The sequence below is a fragment of the Halichoerus grypus genome, chromosome 8 (assembly GCF_964656455.1).
Source record: "Halichoerus grypus chromosome 8, mHalGry1.hap1.1, whole genome shotgun sequence".
Taxonomy (NCBI): Eukaryota; Metazoa; Chordata; class Mammalia; order Carnivora; family Phocidae; genus Halichoerus; species Halichoerus grypus.
In genome coordinates this window covers 57,766,577-57,790,489 of record NC_135719.1, presented here as the reverse complement: position 1 = coordinate 57,790,489, position 23,913 = coordinate 57,766,577, and the positions used below count along the sequence as shown (strand labels likewise).

Here is a 23,913-nt window from a genome sequence, read left to right as displayed (position 1 = left end):
GTTTTGATTTGCATTTCCCGGACGATGAGTGATGTTGAGCATCTTTTCGTGTGTCTGTTGGCCATTTGTATGTCTTCTTTGGAGTTATGTCTGTTCATGTCTTCTGCCTATTTTTAATCTTGAAATCTGGGATTGTGATACCTTGTTTTGTTCTTCTTCAAGAATGGTTTGGCTATTTGGGGTCTTTTGTGGTTCCATACAAATTTTAGGATTGTTTGTTCTAGTTCTGTGAAAAATGCTGTTCGTATTTTTATAGGGATTGCATTAAATCTATAGATTGCTTTGGGTAGTATCAACATTTTATTTTTTTTTTAAAGATTTTATTTATTTATTTGAGAGAGAGAGAGCACATGAGAGCGGGGAGGGTCAGAGGGAGAAGCAGACTCCCTGCTGAGCAGGGAGCCTGATGCAGGACTCGATCCTGGGACTCCAGGATCATGACCTGAGCCGAAGGCAGTCGCTTAACCAACTGAGCCACCCAGGCACCCAGTATCGACATTTTAACACTATTTGTTCTTTCTATCTTTGAGCATGGGATAGCTTCCCATTTGTTTGTGTTATCTTTGATTTCTTTCATCAATATTTTATAGTTTTCAGAATACGGGTCTTTCCCCTCTTTGGTTAGGTTTATTCCTAGGTATTTTATTATTTTTGGTGCAATTGTAAATGGGATTGTTTTCTTAATTTCTCTTTCTGCTACTTCATTATTAGTGTATAGAAATGCAACAGATTTCTGTACACTGATTTTGCATACTGCGACTCTCCTGATTCATTTATCAGTTCTAGTTTTTTTGGTGAGTCTTTAGGGTTTTTAATATATAGTATCATGTCATCTGTGTATAGTGAAAGTTTTACCTCTTCCTTACCAATTTGGATGCCTTTCGTTTCTTTTTCTTGTCTAATCGCTGTGGCTAAAACATCCAGTACTATGTTGAATGAAAATGGTGAGTAGACATCCTGTCTTGTTCCTGACCTTAGGGGAATAGCTCTCAGTTTTTCTTCATTGAGGATGATGTTAGCTCTGAGTTTTTTATAGATAGCCTTTATTATATTGATGTCTCTTCCCTCTAAGCCTACTTTTCGAGGATTTTTATCATGAATGGATATTGTACCTTGTCAAATGTTTTTTCTGCATCTATTGAAATGATCACATTGTTTTTATCCTTTCTTGTATTGATGTAATGTGTCACATTGATTGATTTGTGAATATTGAACCACCCTTACATCCCAGGAATAAATCCCACTTGATCAGGGAGAATGATTTTTTTTTAATGTATTGTTGGATTTGGTTTACTAATATTTTGTTGAGGATTGCTGCTTTTATGTTCATTAGAGATCTCCCTCTCTCTTTTGTGTAGTGACTTTATCTGGTTTGGGTATCAGAGTAATGCTGGCCCCATAGAATGAATTTGGAAGCTTTCCTTCTCCTTCTATTTTCTGGAATAGTTTGAGAAGAATAGTATTAATTCTTCTTTAAATGTTTGGTAGAATTCAGCTGTGAAGCCACAAGTGACTCTATTTTGCACTTGTTTCTTTTTTTAACATGTTTGCTAAGCAACTTTATGATGTGACTTATCATATATATCTGCTTGTAAGGAGACATGAATTGTCATATAACCTATCAACCCCATGGACATGCTCACTCAATTTCTACTTATGAATTAATAGTGAGTAGGCAGTCTGTTTTGTTCAGTCTCCTGAGCTTAGTTAATGTGAATCTGATACTCAGAGATGGGTCAGCTCTTGATAGGTCTTTGTCTGAGAGGGAGACTGAGCCAGATCAGTTCAATAAGATAATGAAACACACTCCTATTGTCAGTCCTTTTGAGAGATCACCTACTAATCTTTTTCTGAGATGGTATGTGAAAAAATCCTTTGCCCATGGGGTTGCCTGGGTGGCTCAGTCAGTTAAGTATCCAACTCTTGGTTTCAGCTCAGGGTCATGAGATAGAGCCGCGTGTCAGGCTCAGCACTCAGTGCTTATCCCTTCCCCCTCTGCTCCTCCCCTCACTCACTCACTCACTCTCTCTCTCTTAAATAAATAAATAAATAAATAAATAAATCTTAAAAAAATCTTTTGCCCTTTTTTGCCACATGGATGAGGCTCACTGGAAAGTACTTGGCTTGCCAGTGACCAGTGGTCTCTCCTTCAACAAACTCTAAACAGGTTCCTCTAAGCCACTTTGTCAACTGGGCCTGATCCTTGGGCCTTGCCCTTAAGAGCTCAGTTGTTAGCAAGAACACTGCTAAGTTGGTTTAGCCAGAATCCCCAACATCAGTTCTGATCACTCTCAATATCTGACCAAATTCCTCATCCCCCACAATCTCCCAGATGATATCCAGTCAACTTGGCCTGCTTTCAGCAAGAATCCTGTTAGGTCAGTTTAGCCAGAATCTCCCTACCACTGATGTTTCCTCTTAATAATTTTCCATCCACTGACAACCCCAATCCCCACCCCCAACTTGCTCCTTACCTATAAATCACCACTTGTTCATTGTCCATGCTATATTAGGAACTGACCCCAGTTCTATACAGGGGTCTCTTTTCCTATACTGCAATAGTTCCCAAGTGAAATCTGTTTTTACTACTCTAACTACTGTCTAGCTCTAGTTTTCCTTTACTCTAGGAAACCAGGACAGGATATGTTTAACTAAACATATGTGTTTACTTTCCATTTAGCTCTTAGATAGCATTTATCTATTAGGAGTAATATTTTTACTTCTGTCAGTAAAGAGCTAAAATGTATAAAAGAAAAATTATACCAAACCTGGTCTGGGACAAACCATTTTTGCTTGATGTAACACACAAACCTCTTTCTGGGAGGAAAGAAATGAGCATTCCTCATAAAATGCTTAAGCACTTTAATGAGCTAAAGACAGGTTCTGTGAAACTAGTTACCCATCTACCCTAGCTGACTCTCAAGTGACTATCAGTCAAAGGGCAAGTGGAATATTAGAAAATATTCTTTTTTTAAATTAAGTCTAACAATAATTATTCCTATAAAGCATCCATTACAAAAATGGGCTAGTCATGATCTTTCCTTTGTAACCAATATTTTGATATAGTTTGATATTTATTCATAGCCAAATTTGTCAAAAAGTTGTCTTTATTAAAAAATAGGTATACTGTGTATTTATGTATGGTAATCACACAGTAGTAGGAGATTAAAGATCCATTCAGTTTATTTCTGTAACAGCTACATTTAGCTTATTATCCACTTGGTATCTTGAAATTAATTTCAATCAAATAATTGACACTATAAAAAAAACTAAGGGACTACCATAAGAATTGTTTTCTTATCTTTTATTCAGGGCCTTAATAATAATTAGCACTATTATTTGGGAGGTGTGTTTTCATCATAAAGGAGATGGGAGTGTTGTATCAATATTTCAACTCTATCACTACTTCAATTTAAGACAAAAAGTCCCTTGCAAACAACAGGAGATTGCTCAAAAGAGGTCAAGTATTTCGTGAATACAAATTTGTCATATTAATAAATAACTAGTTAAGACTATCCCTTCTTTCCTCTAAGGATAGATCTTTCGCCCTTAGGGCAGCTATTGGGGAGGTGGTAAGCGGAGGATGGTAATAGGAAGAACCTGAAGAAGCACTAGGTTGGTTAACATATTTTGAATATCAAACTGGTATTTGACATACAATGAGACCCATCTTTATTGTGGTAACATTTATTTTTTAAAAAATAAAAACAAACAAACCATAAGAAAAAGCAATCCTGCCTTATTAGAAAGTCTAATAACTGGACAAGGCTGCTATGTAAGTTATCTAAGGTTGCTTTATAAAAGTAAGTCTCAAGATTGCTGAACTAGGATACCCTTACACATTCAAAAAAAGTATTGTGTTAAAAAAAAGAAGAGGACTGAAGCTGTTTTATGGTCCATTTGAATGACATCAGATGACCAAATACTGTAAAAACTTATTCCTAAAAATTGTGTTTTGTTTTTCTAAAAATCCTCTAAATATAATCAGACAATTGTGATAACTACTATATACAAAAGGGAAGCTGTACTGTTTTTGTTTAATGCTTGCATCATCACTATGGTACAACACAAATGGTGGTACAATCCAATGCCAGTATCATAATATTCTGTGTTAACATTTCACCCTTTGCTGTCTTTTTCCTGTTATACTTGAAGGTACTAGAAAACATCTCACTAGAAAACTTACCTTCACCAGATAGTATGAAATATGATCATGCTTTGGGGAACACTACATATAGTTAAAGTCAAAAATAAGGTTTCCTAAACAGGGTGCCTGGGTGGCTCAGTTGGTTGAGTGTCTGCCTTCAGTTCAGGTCATGATCCTAGGATTCTAGGATCAAGTCCTGAGTTGGGCTCCCTGCTCAGCAGAGAGTCTGTTTCTCCCTCTCCCTTTGCCCTTCCTCCCTGCCGCTCGTGCTCTCTCTCTCATTCTCTCAAATAAATGAATAAGATCTTTTTTTTTTTTTTAAAGGGGTTTTCCAAACAGTTGTTTTGCTAGGTTGAACTGGTCTACCCTCCCACAACAGGGTGGAGAAGTAAAGGTTTTGTGCATTGAATACTAAGTGAACATCAGTACTGGTTATACTAAGGTCAACCATTCAATTAAGCAGTACATTTAATTTAAAAAATTATAAACATGGTCTTTTATTTTCAAATTTTACCTTGTCAGAAATGAATTAGTAATGTCCTAGTACTCATCACACCAAGAAATATTTTGTTGGTTTTAAGGGCAAGCTGAGTTCAGTAACAGCAACAACAACAACAAAATATATATGTAATTAATCCATGTATTGAAGAAGCAAAGAATTAAATAATTCTTAATTTGATTTACTTATTCAGAAACCATTCAAATCAAACGTTTCATTTTTCTGTAGATTTATAATGTTTTGCCCTCTACAGAACTAAAGAACGAAAAAGAAAGTGATTCTGCACAATCAGCCATAATATTTACCAAGATTCCTAATGCCTCTAGTTATTTTTTGAAAAACTTAAAACAATACTTAGTACAATACCTAGTTGCTTCAGCAGTCATTAAGATTTTAGTTCTGTTCCTTGAATTATCTTCCGAATCTTCTCAGCATCATTTTGTACAATTTTATTGGATGGATCAATCTTAAGCGCAGCTTCATAATCCTGTAGGCCTATATTTATATAGCAATGATGGTCGATAAAATTAATATTTTATAAATACTTGTGTTATCTAGATGATTTTTTTTAATAAAAATAACCACTAAGAATGTGGTTCAGGACAAGCATCAGGTTTTAAATCAGATTTTCATTTTCACACACGTATCTCTATGTAGTGTAGTGGGAAGAAGAGCATTAAAGATAAAATACTACTACAAAAATTTTGCCTTTTGGAGCAACATGAGTAACTGCAAAAAGTCCCTAAATACGTTAAAAATGAAAAACAATAAAAAATAAATGTGTGGCTTCTATACACATGAGGCTGAAACAAAACTTAGTACAGTCTCTCAAACATAAGCAATGATCATACACTGTGGTAGATCACTTGTTTCTGAGCTTGTGTGTGTGTCTGTCTGTATGACCAAAGCAGTTCATTTTAAATTTCCATCATATCTTAAGTGACTCATTCATATCCTTTATCACACATCTTTCCATAGAAAAGTTGTCTGGATACTACAGCATTTTCCTACACCTAAATGTGTTGTTCACATCTTGTCTTAACTGCCTTCCACAACAATAAATTTTTAAAATACTTCAAAATCATTTTTTGTCAGATAAATTGCAAAGAATATATTAAATGCTAAAAATATAAAACAGTGGAGTCCTAAAAAGTTATGATCTTAAATAATCCCAATGATACTTTTCTCAGAGCATAACTTAGAACTTAAAACATTTCTATTAATTTCTTACCTTCTATGTACAATTCTAGTTGACAGAATGCAGTCCCACGTCGTATATACGCCTTCATTCTTCCATTAGCATTATCTACAACAGGTGGTGTCAATAACTCTAGTGCCTTACAAGATAAGGGAAAGACAATTTCCTAATTTAAACTTGAGCAAAAACATGATAAAAATCTTAACTTTAAAACAAGCCTCAAGCCTCACCCACCAAAATTTTTGACTTAACTGGCACAGAAATTTATCAAATACTTACATTTGTGTTGAACAATTTAAGGATTTGTTCAATTGTTCCTATACAAGATTCATACCCTTTCTCCCAAAGTGATGATTTGGTTTATCATTTGAAACCTCTACAGCTTTATCTTTATTAGCAGGAATGATTAAAGAACATTGGAGGTCTTCATATTCAAATTAGGTTATCCCATTCATTCACTCAATAAATATTTGTGCACAGAATTGTGCTAGTAGAAGGAAAACTGGATCATAAAAATATTGTCAGATCTTTTAATAGCTTAATGAGATCAAAGCATGAGGATCTGGTTATTTCCTTCATATTTTCACAATCTCAAGGAGCCACATAAGAGATTTGCATATGATTTTCCCCTAAAACAGATTATTCTGACATGGAAAAAAGAGAAAAAACTAGAAGTTTAAGATAATGACATGATATTAATAATAAAATTAGGATATACTAGGTTACTCTGAAAATTGGGAAATTATAGAGCTATCCTTCTACTAGGCAAGTGGTAGTGATAATAAGAAAAAAACAAGTTTTCTTCCTTCAACCTTTCATTAAGTCTGCAAAACTTTAATAAGATAAAGGGTAAGCACAAACTGACAAGCATTTATTAATTTCCTTGTGAACTTCAACTGATACACCAAGGCAATATAGTGCCTTGAAGTCTCAAAAAAAACACCAGTTTCTTGTCAATTCAAAAAAATCTTTTTTTCAGTAAAAAAACATAACTAACAAGATGACTCTTAAAATCCTTGCATCTCAATTACATAAACTTAAAAAATAAAAGATTAAGGGCAACATTTAAACCAATAAATAAGAGGATAACAATTTTAAAACACCATATATAAATAAATAGAATTATATACCTTAGAAGAATCTTCAATGGCCTTGTGTAAGTTTTTTAGTTTTAGGTGGCAAGCAGCCCGATTCAAATACAATAGTGGAATCTTGTTATTTAGTCTTATGGCTAAATTGTATGCATTAATAGCTGCCAAGTAGTTTTCTTTTGCAAACAATTTGCTAATAAGACAAAAAGAGAAAAGGAAAACAATGTAATATTGAAATAGAAACACAGAAATAATATCTAATGATATTTGGCAGAGGAGATGGCTTACCTCCTTTTCTATTCCCTGTACAATGGACTTCGTTCCAAGGCTACACCAGCTTCACCTTTCCTCCACATACATCAGCATGTAATCTGAATGCGACTGACTTCAACCCCACCTCCAAGGGTACCCATCTGTAGTTTAAACCAGTAAGCATATTTCCACCCTCTTGACTACAATGAATGAATCGGGAGAGGCTTATGACCTAAATTGGTCTATTCAGAATGAGGCCTATGACTTTGTTTCCAAAGTTAGAGAATGAAAAATTGGGAAAACTCCTCTTGCTGGATACAAATGAAGAAAGCACACAGCCCAAACTATTAGTGACCACGTTTAACACCATGGGAACAGCCAGCACTAGAATAAAGCTGATACTATGGAATTATGAAAAAAATAAAAAGGCAGACAGAAACTGAGTCCTTAGTGATACAGTTAAGCTGCTATATCAAGCTCACCTGAAATGCAACATACCTTTAGCTTTTTAGTTATATAAGCCAATAAATTCCTTTTAACATACAGCCAGTTTAAATTGGGTTTTTTTGGTTACTTGCAAACAAAAGCATCTAATAGATCAAATCTTCCAAAATTCTCTTCAAATAGATGTACATAGTTAAAGGATTTAGTTAAAATGTAAAGTGTTTATTTTTATGTACAATTCTTAGAATTTTGAAAAATGCATAAACATAAGGAAAATAGAAAATACCAAATATAAGAAGTACCATAAAACACTTTGTATTTATTTCCAGTTGATTGTACCGCATACGGTATAGTTCTAGAACATGATGACATCAGCAGTAAAAGCACCCGGTAAATCATTAGTAAAAGGGAAGATGACACTACTGTGACATCTAACCTAAGCCTGACTCAAGTTTAAAATAACCCGCACAAACTGGAAAAGCTAATTCTCTGGTAACAGTTTATGTTTCTCAAGTGCCTCATATCAGGACATTTCTGAATGCAAGTTACAGACAGAATCCCAATTCAAACTGGTTTAAACAAGTAAGGAAATAAATTATCTCACATTTAAAAAGTCCACATTTAAAAAGTCCAGACCATGGAAAGCCTCCATGCCCAATGAAATCAGCAGCTTGAGGATGTTATCCTAAGGCCCAAGGTTCCTTTCATTTCTCCATTCTACTGCACTCAGCAGCTACTTCATCCTAGGGCTGGTTTTCCTCATGGGTGTAAGGTGGCTGCATAATTTCAGGTCCCATCTTCAAGCACAATATTCATTAGAAGAAAATGGGACAGTATCTTCTGGCATATGCTCCTTAAGGGCAAGAAAACTCCCCAGAAATCTCCCGGTTCACCTCCTTTCCCATCTCACTGACCAAAAGTACCTACCCTTAAAAAAATATTTTGTCTTAATAAAATCCCCAGTCTCTCTCTCCCCCTCTATCTCTCTCTCCCCACTTTTACTCCTTAGTACTACATATTGCTGTTTTGGAGCATTTAAAAAAAATTCAACAATATGATCATCTTTTTGTATTAAGAAATATGGAGATACACTATTTTTACAAAGTTTTTGTTGTTGTTGTTATTATTTTTACAAAGAAGTCTCTAATTTGTGCCAGGATTTCTGAAACCAGTCTCCTACTGATGGACATTTAGAGGTTTTGTTTGCCACTACTTTGCTTTTATAAACAACATTACAATAAATATTTTTGTACATGTGGCTAAAAACAAAACACCACCACAAACAAAAAACCCCACTAGCAGTGTAATGAAAACAATGCTGATTTGTTGAAGTCAATCAGAATTTATCCTGGGATTTGGGATAGGGTCCCCATCTAAGTCACAAGGGTAAGTTCTACACACCTAAACAAAATAAGGTCTCAGCCAGTAAGGATAAAGGGAGACCATACATTTCAGCTAGATAACCGATAATGTCTACCACAAGCCTTTTTTTTTTTTTAATTGTGATAAAATATATGTAACAAAACTCACCATTTTTAACCATTTTTAAATGTAGAGTTTAGTGGCATTAAGTACAATTACATTGTTGTGCAACCATCACCAATATCCATCTCCAGAACTTTTTCATCTTCTGAAACTGAAACTCTGTACCCATTAAACATTAACTTCCCATTCCCTCCTATCTTTGACAACCACCATTCTATTTTCTGTTCTATGAATTTGACTGCTCTAGGTATCTCATTTAAGTGGAATCATACAGTGTTTTTCCTTTTGTAACTGGCTTATTTCACTTAGCATAATGTCCTCAAGGCGCATCCATGTTGCAGCATGTAACGACAGTTTCTTCCTTTTAAAGGATGAGTAATATTCTATTGTATGGATATACCACATTTTGTTTACCAAAATATCCATCAATGGACACCTGGGTTGCTTTCACCTCCTGGCTATTGTGAATAATGCTCCCATGAACATGGGTGTACAAATACCTGTTTGTGTCCCTGCTTTCAATTCTTTTGTGTATATACCCTGAAGTGGGATTGCTGGATCATATGGTAATTCTATTTTTAATTTTTTGAGGAGCCTCCATACTGTGTACCATCTTACATTCCCACCAACAATGTTCAAGGATTCTAATTGTTCCACATGCTCACCAACACTTGTTATTTCTGGGGGGTTTTTTATAACAGCCATTGTAATGTGTGTAAAGTAGTATCCCATTGTGATTTTTATTTGCATTTTCTAAATAATTAGTGATATTCAACATCTTTTCATGTGCTTTTGCCATTTGTATATCTTCTTTGGAGAAATGTCTAAGTCCTTTGCCTACTTTCTATTTTTATTTATTTATTTATTTTCTTTGCCTACTTTTTAAAAAGGTTGTTTGTTGAGTTGCAGAAGTTTTTGGGTTTTTCTTTAAGATTTATTTATTTATTTGAGGGAGGGGACAGAGAGAGACGGAGAGAGTAACCCATGCAGACTCCACTGAGCACAGAGCCGTCGGGGGGCTCGATCTCACGACACTGAGATGAGCCCTGAGCTGAAACTAAGAGTGGGATGCTTAATGGACTACACCACCCAGGGGCCCCACAGAAGTTCTTTATATATAGTCTGGATATTAACCCTTTATCAGATATATGATTTACAAATATTTTCTCCATTCCATAGGTTGTCTTTTCATTCTGTTAATAGTGTCTTTCATGCACAAAAGTTTTTAATTTTGATGCATTTCAATTAACCTATTTTTCTTTTGTTGCCTGTGCTTTTTAAAATTTTTTTTTTTATTTTTAGAGAGAGAAAGAGAGAGAATGTGTGTGAGCAGGGACAGGGGAAGGGCAGAGGGAGAGGGAGAGAAAAAAATCTCAAGCATACTCCCTGCCAAGCACAGAGACCCACTCAAGGCTCGATCTCATGACCCTGAGATCACAACCTGACCCAAAATCAAGAGTCAGACATTTAACCAACTGAGCCACCAGGCACCCTGATGCTTTTGATGTCACATCTAAGAAATACTGCCAAATCCTATGTCATGATGTACTCTGTGTTTTATTCTAAGAATTTCATAGTTTTAGCTCTTATGTTTAGGTCTTTGATATATTTTGAGTTAATTTTTATATAAGATGTTAAGTAAGGGTCCAACTTCATTCTTTTTTATATGAATTTCCAGTTTTCTCATCACCATGTATTAAAAAGACTATCCTTTCTACATTGAATAATTGTTGAAAATCATTTGATCATAGAAGGGAGGGCTATTTCTGGACTACCTATTCCACTGGTCTATATGTCTGTACAAATCTTATATTAACATACACATTTGAAGAACAGCTCCATTTTGGGGGCACCTGGGTGGCTCAGTTGGTTAAGTGTCTGTCTCTTGATTTCGGCTCAGGTCAGGATCTCAGGGTTGTGGGAGTGAGCCCACATCAGGCTCCACACTGGGCATGGAGCCTGCTTCAGATTCTCTTTCCTCTCCCTCAGCCCCTCCTCCCTCAAAAAAAATTAAAAATAAAAAATTTAAAAAATTTAAAAATAAATGAAGAACAGTTCCATTTTTCATCTTTAACATTAGTTTTACAATGTAACAGTTTTGTCAGAAAAATTCTCCCAGGTCCTAAGGGAAAAAGAGTTTACAATGAAAATTACTAAAAGAACCTCTGTAGAAGGCATAATAGCAAGAAATATGAAGTATTAAAATATTTTTAATGTTTACATGTACATATTAAATATAAATCCAAATTCTTTTAAGTTCGATGCTACTACAAACAACCAAAAATTTGCCTGATGGCTTTCAGAGTGATTTTGAACTAGGAAATAGCCAAATTTCAAAAGGAAAGGGGAAAAAAAATTAAACCTGTATCTAGAAGGCAGTAACCTTTGCACACCAAATTTAAATAGAGAAGTTAATAACCATGAAGCCTCCCCTAATGTTCCAAATAAGGCAATGTCAATGAAAAGAATTCTGCAAAAGTACTCATTAATTCAACACATACTGGGTGCTTATTATACTGTATGTACAGTGAGAACAAAAGAGTCATGGACAATTGCAAACATCCCTGTCATTTTTATGATAGGACTGACTGGTGTGCCTTCATAAAGAAAGAAACATTCTGATTTGCAATGGCCAAAAGGGCCAAAGATTTTGTACAAGAGTTGAGTGTGGGAGAAGCAACCAGAGGCAGGACTGATAGGAAAGAAGCACTGTGGAGAGCAGTGAAGAAAAGGGCAGGAGAAAGCTAGGAGAAATCAGAAGTAGTAGGGCTTAGCCACAGCAATAGGGGCAGGAGCAATACACGATTCCAACAGAAGACAGAATAGCTCTGTTGTGTGGTCAGTAAGAACTGTAAGAGCCACCTGCCCCTGAAAGGACTTTAAAAGTCCTTGTCTCTTTCAGCATCTCATAGAAAACATTCCTGGGTATCTCGAGAGCTTTTAAAGCTGAGTATCAGCATGCCTTAGTGAAGGCACGTCAAGCAGTACAATTTAGCACTCACGATGGAAACAGAAAGAGGAAACTACATAATAAACAAAATGACAAGTTAGGCCATAACAGGTACTGTATTGCAACAGAATATTATGGGCTATAAAATGCATACAAACAAGCAACTGAACAAAATGATAATTACCTCAAAGAAGTCATCTTGGAATATGGATTCTAAACTTCTTTAAGTCAGGCAAAAGGTAGCAGTATAAGAAAAGTGTCTTATCTCCAGAAACAGAGTTTTTAAAATGCAGCAGAGCAAGGCAGATTTGGCAAATCTGTCCTGAAAGTAGGCAGGTGCAAAGGGCTGTTGGGAGATGATTCTCCATGGGAATCTTATGTTCATGCATGTCTTAGGTCAGATGCACGGTCAGCTTTTAATTGGGACAATCTTTTCAAAGATGTTTGTATAGCACACAGCCTTGGAAAATAGAGATAGTGTCTTCCTCTGGGGCAAAGAACAGATTTATTTACTGTTCAGTATGAAAAAAAGATAGTATCTCCTTGTGGGGCAAAAGTTCGACATGTTTGCTTACAATCCTCTTATAAAAAATTGTGTTCCTTGGGGGCACCTGGGTGGCTCAGTCAGATAAGCATCTGACTCTTGATTTCGGCTCAGGTCATGATCTTGGGGTCCTGGAATTGAGCCCCATGTCGGGCTCCTGCTCAGCGCAGAGTCTCCTTGTCCCTATCCCTCCTCCTCTGCTCTTCCCACCCTCCCCCATCCCCGCTCTCTCTCTCTCTCACACACACACACTCTAAAATAAGTAAAAGTAAATGAAAAAATGGTGTTCCTTAAATATGGTGTTCTGAGCTGTGGTTCAAACCTGGGCCTGCCTTTGCATTGGCCTTGTGGGACTTGAGGAGCGAAGGGAAACAACGTGAAGCTCACACTCTTGCTGTGCCTTGAATAATAGTCCTTTGTCTCTGACCCATGAGTCTCCTGTCTTCTCCCCTGTATCCATGAAACTGTGGTAGGCTAACCCTTCATAGTTCTTGCCAGGGCATGGACCCAAACCTAAGAATTAGAAAGCAATTCAGTTTGGCAAGTAGAACTGTATACTGTGTTGGGAGGAGATGATCAATAATCAGCAACAAAAAGTCCAACATGAAGTAAAAGGACATCCGGACAGGCAGATAGAATCCAACCACAGAACATACACAAACAACAAGCAGAAATATAGACGGGCAGACTAGGTTAGTCTGTCAGCAGGGTCTTATAAACAAAGATGGGGTTCAGAAGTAGAATTAGGCTGGTAGCAAAAGGAAAAACAAAAGCAAAACAGATCTCCAATCTTTTTTTTTTTAAGATTTTTATTTATTTATTTGAGAGAGAGAATGAGATAGAGAGTGCATGAGAGGGGGGAAGGTCAGAGGGAGAAGCAGACCCCCTGCTGAGCAGGGAGCCCGATGTGGGACTCGATCCCGGGACTCCAGGATCATGACCTGAGCCGAAGGCAGTCGCTTAACCAACTGAGCCACCCAGGCGCCCCAGATCTCCAATCTTAAAAGGACTGGGGTACTAGGCAGCTACAAAATCTGGCACTTAGGCCAAAAGAATAAAAAGAAAATTCAGGGGGCACCTAGGTGGCTCAGTGGGTTAGGCATCTGACTCTTGATTGCAGCTCAGGTCTTGATCTCAGCGTCATGAGTTCAAGCCCCACATACAAAGAAAAGAAGAGAAGAGAAGAGAAAAGGAAAGAAAAGAAAATTTAGATGTATTTAGATGTATGCTATAATAATAGCAATATGATGCTGGGAACTAGATTGTAGAATAATATATCCTTAATTCCCTCCTATGTAACATTAGACTGCTGTAGAGAGTGAGGTATGCAGAAGGGATTCAAGTGGCCTTAGGGTAGGAAAAGAAGGGATTTAAGTCTGAAGTTAAGACAGAGTCCAAAAAACTTACGCTAAAAACCAAGCACAGAGCAATGTCAGTGACACAGAACAATGGTCCATTGACTTTATATGATTACAGGTGTCTAGAAGGGTAGCTATTAAAGTTATTTACAGATTCTGAGTCATGTAAGCCTGTTAAATAACATCATACCATGCACATATCTAAATTAGAGCATCTAGACTCTGTTTTATGTGAGATATTCTCAGTAAAAAGCTGTTTGGTACATAAGGTTAATTGGAAAAGGTAAAATGCTTTCATGAGCAAATAAAATTACCTAAGCTTACTTATTCTCCCAAAAGGTAGAGATTTGGCATTTAAAACTAAGACACAGCAGTGGAAGGGTAGGCAGAGAAAAATGAAGAAGCTATTGCTCTTTTGAAAGGTTTGCCCACCTCTACCCTTTTGTGAAACAAGTGTCCCATGGGTTTTAGCATAGTAAGAACAGTTGGACTATTTTCACCTGTGTAAATATAGAAGGCTATCATGAAACAAAGCCTCCAGAGATGAAAGTATTTCATCCTTTGGCTTAAGTTCAACACTCTACTTCTGAATCAGTTCTATTATGTCTATTTCTATCCTTTGTACTGCATTACATTGCTAGTGAGGATACAATTCTAATAAGTCTTACCTTTCCTTTTATGTATTTGTACTTGGCACTATGATTAACCGTACTTTGCTCTATTTCTCTGGGTGTTATTAGTTACCAAGTTTTCTTCCATCTCTCCTCATTTTCAACACTCTTTCTCTGGTCCTCTTATTTTACGTCTCTTTCTTTTTCTATCTAATTGGAGGTAGTAAGGCAAAATGGTATATAAACAAAAGAGGCTGAAAGTAATGACAATCTACCATGTCTGACTGCTGCAAAGTATACTTTTGCACTAGGGTTGCTGCCAATTTGTTGTTTTTGCCAGCAATTTTATTTCTATGTTTTAATTTTTTAAATTTTTAATTTTATTTTAACACACACACACACACACTTTTGCTGCTCTTAGTCAAAATTCCAACCCTGGCTCAAAAATCTTATCTTCCCTTTTACTCTTTTTTTTTTTTTTTTAAGATTTTATTTATTTATTTGAGAGAGAGAGCATGAGCACAAGAAGGGGGAGGGGCAGAGGGAGAAGCAGACTCTCCACTGGGCAGGAAGCCAGATGTGGGGCTCGATCCAAGGCCCCGGGATCATGACCTGAGCCCAAAGGCAGACACTTAACCGACTGAGCCACCCATGTGCCCCAGCCCTTTCTACGCTTAAATCCAAATCACATCTTTAGTGTATCAGAAATAAGACCAGACCAACACTGTCTAGGACCTTTAGTCCCAGCATCATAACACCTGTACCAAAGGACTGTCTCACCATTTCACTCAACCTCGTTACCTTTGAGCACTGATCTAAAAGCACACTTCTCCCTTGTCTTCATGTTTCTGGCCTTTCCTACTCCCATCCCCCTCTACTCCTTTGCATTTTTTTTTTTTTTTAAGTAATCTCCATGCCCACTGTGGGGCTTGAACTCATGACCCTGAGATCAAGAGTCCCATGCTCTACCGACTGTGCCAGCCAGGTGCTCCTCCTTCATACTTTCTTATTCCTAGTTCTGCCATAATAGACTCCACCTCCCAGTCCTTCCCTATACCCTCAACTTTTCCACAAAATCCTTTCTAAAATAAACCTGGCTCTGCCCTGAGGGCAGTGCTAATCTCTGCCACCCTCCCCACTAAATACCCCTCCACCCAACTCCCCACCTCAGGGATTTGAGGGGGTGGAACTGCAGGAACTGGCATTGTCAGGGCTTGCTTCTGCTAGATCCAAGCTGTTACTCTCTCTTTATATAGAAGGCCTTGTCCTTTGGGACTCCTGACATCTTTGCCCTATAGCCATCTAGTCACTGTTGTCTACTGGCTTTTTAAAATCACCCTTCTCATATTCATTAAGGACTTTGAGAAACCTGGTTCCCAGCATCTGTCTCTATCCCAACTTCTGCCATGATTCCAGAAGATTCTAAGGTTTATGCATATGACCAATTTATCAATTTATTCTTGAAATACCTGGAACTCCTTAACTCAGCATATCTTCCTTTCAACTGTACTTTTGCTACCCACTCCCAGGGTCACACACTGGCCTCCGTCTAATTTCTTAATTGCTCCAATTTCTCTCAGTCCGCTGGGCCCCTCATGGCATTTCTTCCTTTCTAACTCAGCCTGGACTTCATGGCTAAATATCTGAGCTATTTTTCAATGAGCAATCTGGTCCCTTGCACTACTGGTCTTTTACAGTACTTGTCAGTTAAAAATCCCACTCTGGCCCAAAGATCTATTCTTAAATCCAAAAGACTAAACACTATAGGAGATAAATCACACAGCTGTACTGACATCTCTATAAATTCATGTTCTCCAACCTGGCAAGGCCAACAGTATTCACTAGTCAATTTCCCTTATCTAGGTCCATACTTGTCTTCACTTTCTTTCCTCCAGTCTCAGAAAATGAAGTATCTCTGTCTATTCCAAGTCAATCTATCAACATTTTCTAGAGCAAAGTAATCAATCCAGCAGGACAGCCCACTCAGCTTTGCTTGCTTCAGCATTCTCAGATTGCAAGGAGGAGCAATTCATAACCAAACCACTTAGACTGCCTTCACAATTGGAATACAAGGACAGAAAGTGGGTTTTATTCATCTGTGAGAAGTATAAGCAGTAGTTAGAATACAAGTTTTTAATCATACTGACCTGGACTTGAATCCTGATTTTTTTACTTATTAACCATCACCTTAGCCATGTTTTCTTAACTTCTAGTCCTGTTTTCCATGTTTGTAAGAAGGGGATAAAAATAATAATATCCAACTAGTCACATTGTTATAGGAATTAAGCGAGCTATTTTGTGTATAGCTGCTAGTTTCTCAAACATTTGCTAAATAGTGCAAAAGTAGTAGGTCCTGCCCAACTACAGTTGTGAGGACTTAATGAGATAGTATAAAACACAAAAGCTCTTGTAAACCATCACAAGCAATGAACATATTAACTATGATCCTGACAATAGCAGTTTAGAGATAAGCAAATGCAATTACAGAAATGACAGAATGTTAGAGCTGGGGGGCAGTGCAAGCAGTTGGCCAAGTAGAATGGGTGAAAAAAAAGGGACTTTCATTTAATATGTGCCGTGAAAATTTCTTCCCCCAAAAAAATATTTGTTATTATAAAATTTTAAAATGAATGCAACTTTTAAAAAGAGGAAAAGTGAAAGAAAATCAAGACAATCCATCCATTTTTGGCTTTCACCCACTTTTCTCCACTCTGCTCAGAGAGATTTCAATCATCTCTTCTTTCTCTTGTCTCCAAATCTATTCAAATCTTTTATATTCTTAAGGAAACAACACAAAACAAAAACTCTTTAAATTTTCTACCCCATTGGCTTCTGGGAGTATTTTTGTGTACTCCTTTCTTTTGCAAGACCTTTAAATGTTGATAGGTCACGGAGTGTTATCCTCAGGCCACTACTCTCCTGGTCTACACACTCTGCGGATATCTCAGTTACTTTTTTACTTTTATAAATTTAACTACAATATAAATGCTGATAACCTCCAAATCTATTTCTATAGTGCTGGCTTCTCCTCTGGGTTCAAACTTGCTGGACAGTGTCACCCAGACTGGCCCAGAGACATATTCAACTCAACATATTAAAAACTGAACTTAACCTCCATTGTCTCCTGACTGGCCCCTCATCTTGTATTCTCTAATTTAGCTGGTGGCATCACGCAATCAATCATTCAAACTAGAGACTGGGAACTCCTTCCTCTTACTCCCCAAAAATCAATCAAGAAGTTCTGCCTATTTTACCTCTTAAATATTTCTCAAGTTTCCCTCCCCTCCACCCCTACAACAACACCTACAACAAGGCCAGTTCAAGGCCTTTGCCATGTTTTCTGCAACACATTCTTCCCCCTCACCTTACAGAATAAAATCTTAAAAAATGCAGGCACCCCAAAAAAATGCAGATTCTTAAATAGAATGAGCAAACTGGTAGCTGCCAGAGGGAAGGTGGGCAGGGGGGTGGGTGAAATAGGTGAACGTGATTAAAAATAAACTTATCATGATGAGCACTGAGTAACATAGAAATGTTGAATAGTTATATTGTACACCTAAAACTAATATAACACTGTATGTTAATTATACTCGAATTAAAAAATAAGTTAAAAAAAAAATCCTAACCAAGCATACGCGGCCCCTGATGATTTTTCTAAGTTCATTTGTCATTACTCGTAGCCTCAAATTTTATGTTTTAGCAAAAAATAAACCACACATAGTTCCTGACCTATATATGACACTATTTCTTGTCTCTTGAGCTTTTGTTCATATTGTCTCCACTACTTGAAATGAATGCCTTTCTTTCCCCTTTCTCTTAAAACTCCTACTTATCATTAAGAGGAGCTCAGGGGCTACATTCTCTATGAAGCTTTTTCTGAACCTACCTTCCTCCCTTTAAAGGTAGGTGCCCCTCTTCTGTATTCTCATTTTACCTTGTTCTTTTCTATGTATTGTACTTCCCACACAGTATTATAACTATTTGTATATGTCTGTCTCCTCCACTGATCTTTGTAGCTCAGAGCCTAGCCTATAGTCTGGTAAATAGCAAGCAATCAATAGATGTTTATTTAATGGTTGAATAAATGGAGAGGAAGGGAGGGAAGGAGCAAGGGAGAGAGGGAAGGAAAGAAAGAGGAGGAAGGATCATGTAGGGCTTTAATGCTGGAAGTAAGAGAAACCAACCTGTCAGGCCCAGGCCTCTGACCTTCAGAAAAACTGTCACTTCAGTTCAACCCCACATATCAATCCCTGGTGTAACAGACAGGAGAAAAGACCAAGAAAGAACACAGGAAAGATAAGAAAAGAAAAATATAGACATGTGGTAGACAGGTAATGGAAACCTTCCACCCCCCAAAAGATGTCCATATCCTAATCCTCAGAACCTATGACATGGCAGGAAGGACTCCACAGATGTGCCTAAATTAAGGTCTTGAGGTAAGAGATTATGCAAATGAGACTAATGTAATCACAAGGATCCTTCTAAAAGAAAGAGGGAAGCAGAAGAGTCAGAGTCAGAGAAGGAGATGGGATTATGGAAGCAGAGGTTAGAGTGATGCAATTGCTGGCTGGAGGCCACAAGCCAAGGAATATAGGCAGCCTAAAAACTAGAAAATGAAAGGAAATAGATTCTTCCCTACAGGCTCTAGAAGGAACACAACTGATACCTTGATTTTAGCCCAATGAAACCCATTTTGAACTTTTGACTTCTAAAACTGTCAGATAGTAAATTTGTGATATTTTAAGCCACTAAGTTTATGGTAGATTGTTATGGCAACAATAGAAAAATAATATACAATGCTATATAATGAAATATAATAAGTAACATCTACAACTGCCTCAAAATATGAATTCAAATTTCCATTCATAATGTATCAAAATTCGCTGTGTTTGATAATTTTATAAAAATATTCACACACAGAGCAACATGTAAATAAATGAAAGGATTTCCTGGATATAGAATGATAATTTATAAGATAATTTGGTAATCTTTTAAAGATGGAGATGAATAATCAAAGAAACTCTAGTTCCTAAAAAACACATTTTTTTTTTTTTTTTAAGAGAGGGAGTTTTTTTAAGGGGGGGCAGAGGGAGAGGGAGAAAGAGAATCTTAAGCATACTTCACGGTGAGGAGCCCGACACAGGGCTTGATCTCAAAGCCCTGAGATCACGGGCTGAGCCGAAATCAAGAGTCGGATGCTCAACTGATTGAGCCACCCAGGCGCCCCTAAAAAACACATTTCTAAGGGACATATTAGGAAGAACTTATGCTAAATGTAAGGGATTTTAATAAGTAACCCAAAAGATGCCATATATTTCATTTCTGTGACATTTAAATATAAAAACAAATAAAAATAAGAGCATTGTTATATGATCTGACTTTTTAAATAAGGAAGCCCTGCCTACCTAATTTGCTTATTTGCATTATCTTTCCCCAACAACATACACACAAGCACATACGTCAAGATATCTTGAAGATGTAGCAAGTACTAATGTATACCTGATTTATTATAAATCTCATAGCCAGAGTTCAAACAACTTACTTTCCTTTGTCCTTCAGCCATTCTGGGTTCTTTTCTTCTTCTTTTAAATCAGAAAGTTCAGGAATATCAGTATTCAGTGCTCTTCGTGCCTCTGCTTGTTTGTGTAACCACTGAAATCAGAGAATGAAATCTAATGAAGGACACAAAAGTCTTATTTTTATTAACAGCTACTTTGAGATTTCTCAGCTTCTACCATAAGTTGGAAATACCATTTGTTATGGACTGAAACTTTGTGTCTCTCAAAATTCATATGATGAAGCCCTTAGTCCCCATGTAATGGTATTTGGAAGTAGGACTTTTGGGAGGTAATTAGATTTAGATGAGGCCATGAGGGTGGGGACCCATGATGAGATTAGTGTCCTTCTAAGAAGAGGAAAAGACCAGAGCACAGCTCTCCTTCCAACACTCCCTGTACCCTGATCTTGGACTTTCCAGCCTCCAGAACTTTGAGAAATGCCTGTTGTTTAAGCCACCCAGTCTAGGGTATTTTGTTATAGCAGCCTGAGTAGACTAATATACTATTTGATAATGTGATTTTAAACTTCCAGTTTTTATCCTTTTCAGTTTAACATTACTAGCTGGTAAAGATCAAATGTATAAAAATTTCTAGTCCAAATTTCATAGAAATTTCTGGGAGTTCGTGTGAGTATTATTTTACTTTTCTTGCTTATATTTGTTTTTCTAAAATGAAAAAATATAAATGACTTTTAAATAATTATAATTCTATAATTCTAGAGATAATTTTACAAATAATAAAATTTAGAATATATTGTTTAATAATAAGAAAATAGTTAATATATTTTTAAGATTTTATTTATTTATTTGAGAGAGAGTGAGAGAAGGAGAGATTATTGAGGGAGAGAAAGAACCAGACTCCCTGCTGAGCAGAGAACCTTACTTGGGGCTCAATCCCAGGACCCTGAGATCATGACCTGACCTGAAGGCAGATGCTTAACGAACTGAGCCACCAAGGTGCCCCCAAAATAGTTAATATTTATAAATTGTCATCATGTCTTAAGGATCTTCGATTACTTCCACAACTTTTCTTTCCTTTTTTTTTCTTTTTAAGATTTATTTATTTATTTGACAGAGAGAGAGAGCACAAGCAGGGGAAGCAGCAGAGGCAGAGAGAGAAGCAGGCTCCCCGCTGAGCAGGGAGCCCGATGCGGGGCTCAATCCCAGGACCCTGGGATCATGACCTGAGCTGAAGGCAGATGCTTCACCGACTGAGCCACCCAGGCACCCCACTTCCACAGCTTTTCAATTGTGAGAGGCAACAATTAATATCTTGTAGTAAAAAAAATGCAGTTCTTAGTGCCTATATAAGTAAAGATACAACATTCAAAATCCCAGGGCCCAGGAATTTATAAATGAATGAGAGATATTCTAGAATGTCACAATAGAAATACTGGATGATAATAATAATTAGTTGTAATAATATATTAACAATAAATGTCCAAATCTGTTACCAAACACATATTGATCCCTTACCAAAACACAAGTTTACAAATCTAATATAGCAAATGATGCATTTGATAAAATAGGTGGCAAGTGTAACAATTTATCTCCTGGAATAAGTAATAATACCGCCTAGTAAATCAGGGTTCTGGAGACAAAAAAATTCTGCAAAATATATTTTTCTCAAAAAGACATACTAAAATATATTCAAGAAGTACTATCTTAAGTGTAATGAATACTTAAGAAATTCAAAACTCAGTATTAGTTTTAATAGATGAAATAAATAATAAAGTATTTTCATTTGTGATCATTGTAACTAACAGCAAGTATACCTACCTCCTCTTCTTCTGCTACTTGTGATTCTCGGAGAGCAGTTGGAAATACCCGAGGGGTAAAGTTGATTTTAATACTGCCAGCAGAGCGAGGAGCGGGAATACTGTCTTCCTTTAACTTCTCCAAAAATATATTTTCTGAATTTCTTCCTTGAAAAGCAATATTAGCAAGTGAGTTATCTTTCTCTCATTTTCTAGATAACAATCAAACTGACTTTTAAAGTAATTACACATCAAAGCTACCTCTAAAATCCTATACAAATAAACCAAAGATAACTTCTGCTAGAAGGAATATAAAATCCATCATTGAAAGTGTGGCAGCTAGTTATTGCTTCTTTAATCAAAGACCCCAGCTACTTTTCTATGATTCTCTTTGTTAAAACACACAGTGTTTAATTTACATTCACTCTAGTGAAGGGCACTCTGAGCAACTCTACATCCACTTTATTTTTTTTTTTTAAGATTTTATTTATTTATTTGACAGAGAGAGAGAGAGCAAGAGCAGGAACACAAGCAGGGAGAGTGGGAGAAGGAGAAGCAGGCTTCCTGCGGAGCAGGGAGCCTGATGCTGGGCTTGATCCCAGGACCCTGGGATCATGATGTGGGGCTTGATCCCAGGACCCTGGGATCATGACCGGAGCCAAAGGCAGACGCTTAACGACTGAGCCACCCAGGTGCCCCTCTACATCCACTTTAGAAAGCCATCACTACCAATACTACCTCTATTTCCTTTAAGCTCCTACAGCAATATCTTCTATAAGCTTCCTTGTGATGGTATAAAAATTTTTCAGCCATCAGAGATAGCTAATGAGAATAAGCAAAGAGTAATAATGAAAAGCTATACATTTTTAGAAAGATAGTTTGATGTAATAATGGTTAAGCCAATATAAGAGGAGAAATTAATCTATGTGTTAGAATATAAACTATATGAATAAAAGGAAGGAAAGGTAAGTTTAAAAAATGCAAAAGTACAAAAAATATGATACACAGATTTAAAAGGCAATATCAAAACTTTTAAGAAAAATAGATTTTCCACAAATACAAAGAGTAATATCCTTGATATAAAATGAATGCACACAAATAAGAAAAAAACTTCTAAATTAAAAAATTTGAAAATGGCCTACATTGACATTTCCAAGAGAGGGAAGAGGAGGACAAGGAGGAAAAAATAAGGGCTCAAACAAACAAGAAAATTTGAGTGCAAATTTTCTAGATGTCTGTGGTTGAGACATCTATCTTCCAATATTCTATCCATTCCCCCCTATTCCTTTTAGGGATATAATTTTAGTTCTAAGCTAGGCATATGACTGTGTCAGGCTAGAATCTACATAACCCAGCCTCCCCTGAGATTAGATGTGATTATATGCCAAATCTGAGACAACAAAATGTGAATAGAAGTGATGTATACAATGGATCATTGTATAGGTACATCTGCTTTCTGTGGACTCCTCTTTCCTCCTTCCCACAGGCTAAAACACAATGCCAACCTCGGCATCCAGAGATGGAAGCCAAATGATGTAATGACAGAGATGGTCCTGCCTGCCTGGATGGCCTTGTGGAACAAAGTCATCTATCAGGCCTACATTGATCACTGTCACATAACAAGTATTGGATTATGGAGAACTAAATTTCTGTCTTATTTGATCTGTAATTTTGGTCTCCTTATTATAACAATTAGCTTTAACCTACCAAATAAAATGTTCCAAGAATTTTATATCCAAGTAAATTGTTGCTTACTTATAAAGGCAAAAGACATTCCTAGATATCTAAGAACTAAGTAAATATACTACCTAGCCATCTTTTCCAAATAAATTAATCAAAGAAATGTTCCAGAACATGGAGAAATGAAATTAAGAACCCAAGAGTGGAGAACTTAAGGGTAAAAATGAAAAGAATTGGTTTTCTACACAGTGGAGAACACACTAAAAATGTGAATAAGATTCTTAAATGTTAGTATAACAGAAGGAAAACAATAAAAAGTAAAAATGAAGTATATAACTTC

At 36.6% G+C, this 23,913-nt stretch overlaps 1 protein-coding gene across 3 annotated transcripts in view; it reads right to left on the bottom strand.

The window, feature by feature from the left end:
- Positions 1-3,671: 3,671 nt before the first annotated feature.
- DNAAF4 (dynein axonemal assembly factor 4) overlaps positions 3,672-23,913 on the bottom strand; it is a 58,550-nt gene continuing 38,308 nt past the window's right edge. For 2 of the 3 annotated variants that reach the window (XM_078079311.1, XM_036078264.2), the window contains exons 5-9: positions 21,916-22,061; positions 20,122-20,231; positions 6,975-7,128; positions 5,878-5,983; positions 3,672-5,141 (exon numbers count right to left, since the gene is read on the bottom strand). In XM_078079311.1, coding sequence (XP_077935437.1) covers positions 5,032-5,141; positions 5,878-5,983; positions 6,975-7,128; positions 20,122-20,231; positions 21,916-22,061 — 626 coding nt within the window. In that variant the 3' untranslated portion in view covers positions 3,672-5,031. The remainder of the gene's footprint in view (positions 5,142-5,877; positions 5,984-6,974; positions 7,129-20,121; positions 20,232-21,915; positions 22,062-23,913) is intronic. The other variant, XM_078079312.1, reaches the window with a different exon arrangement.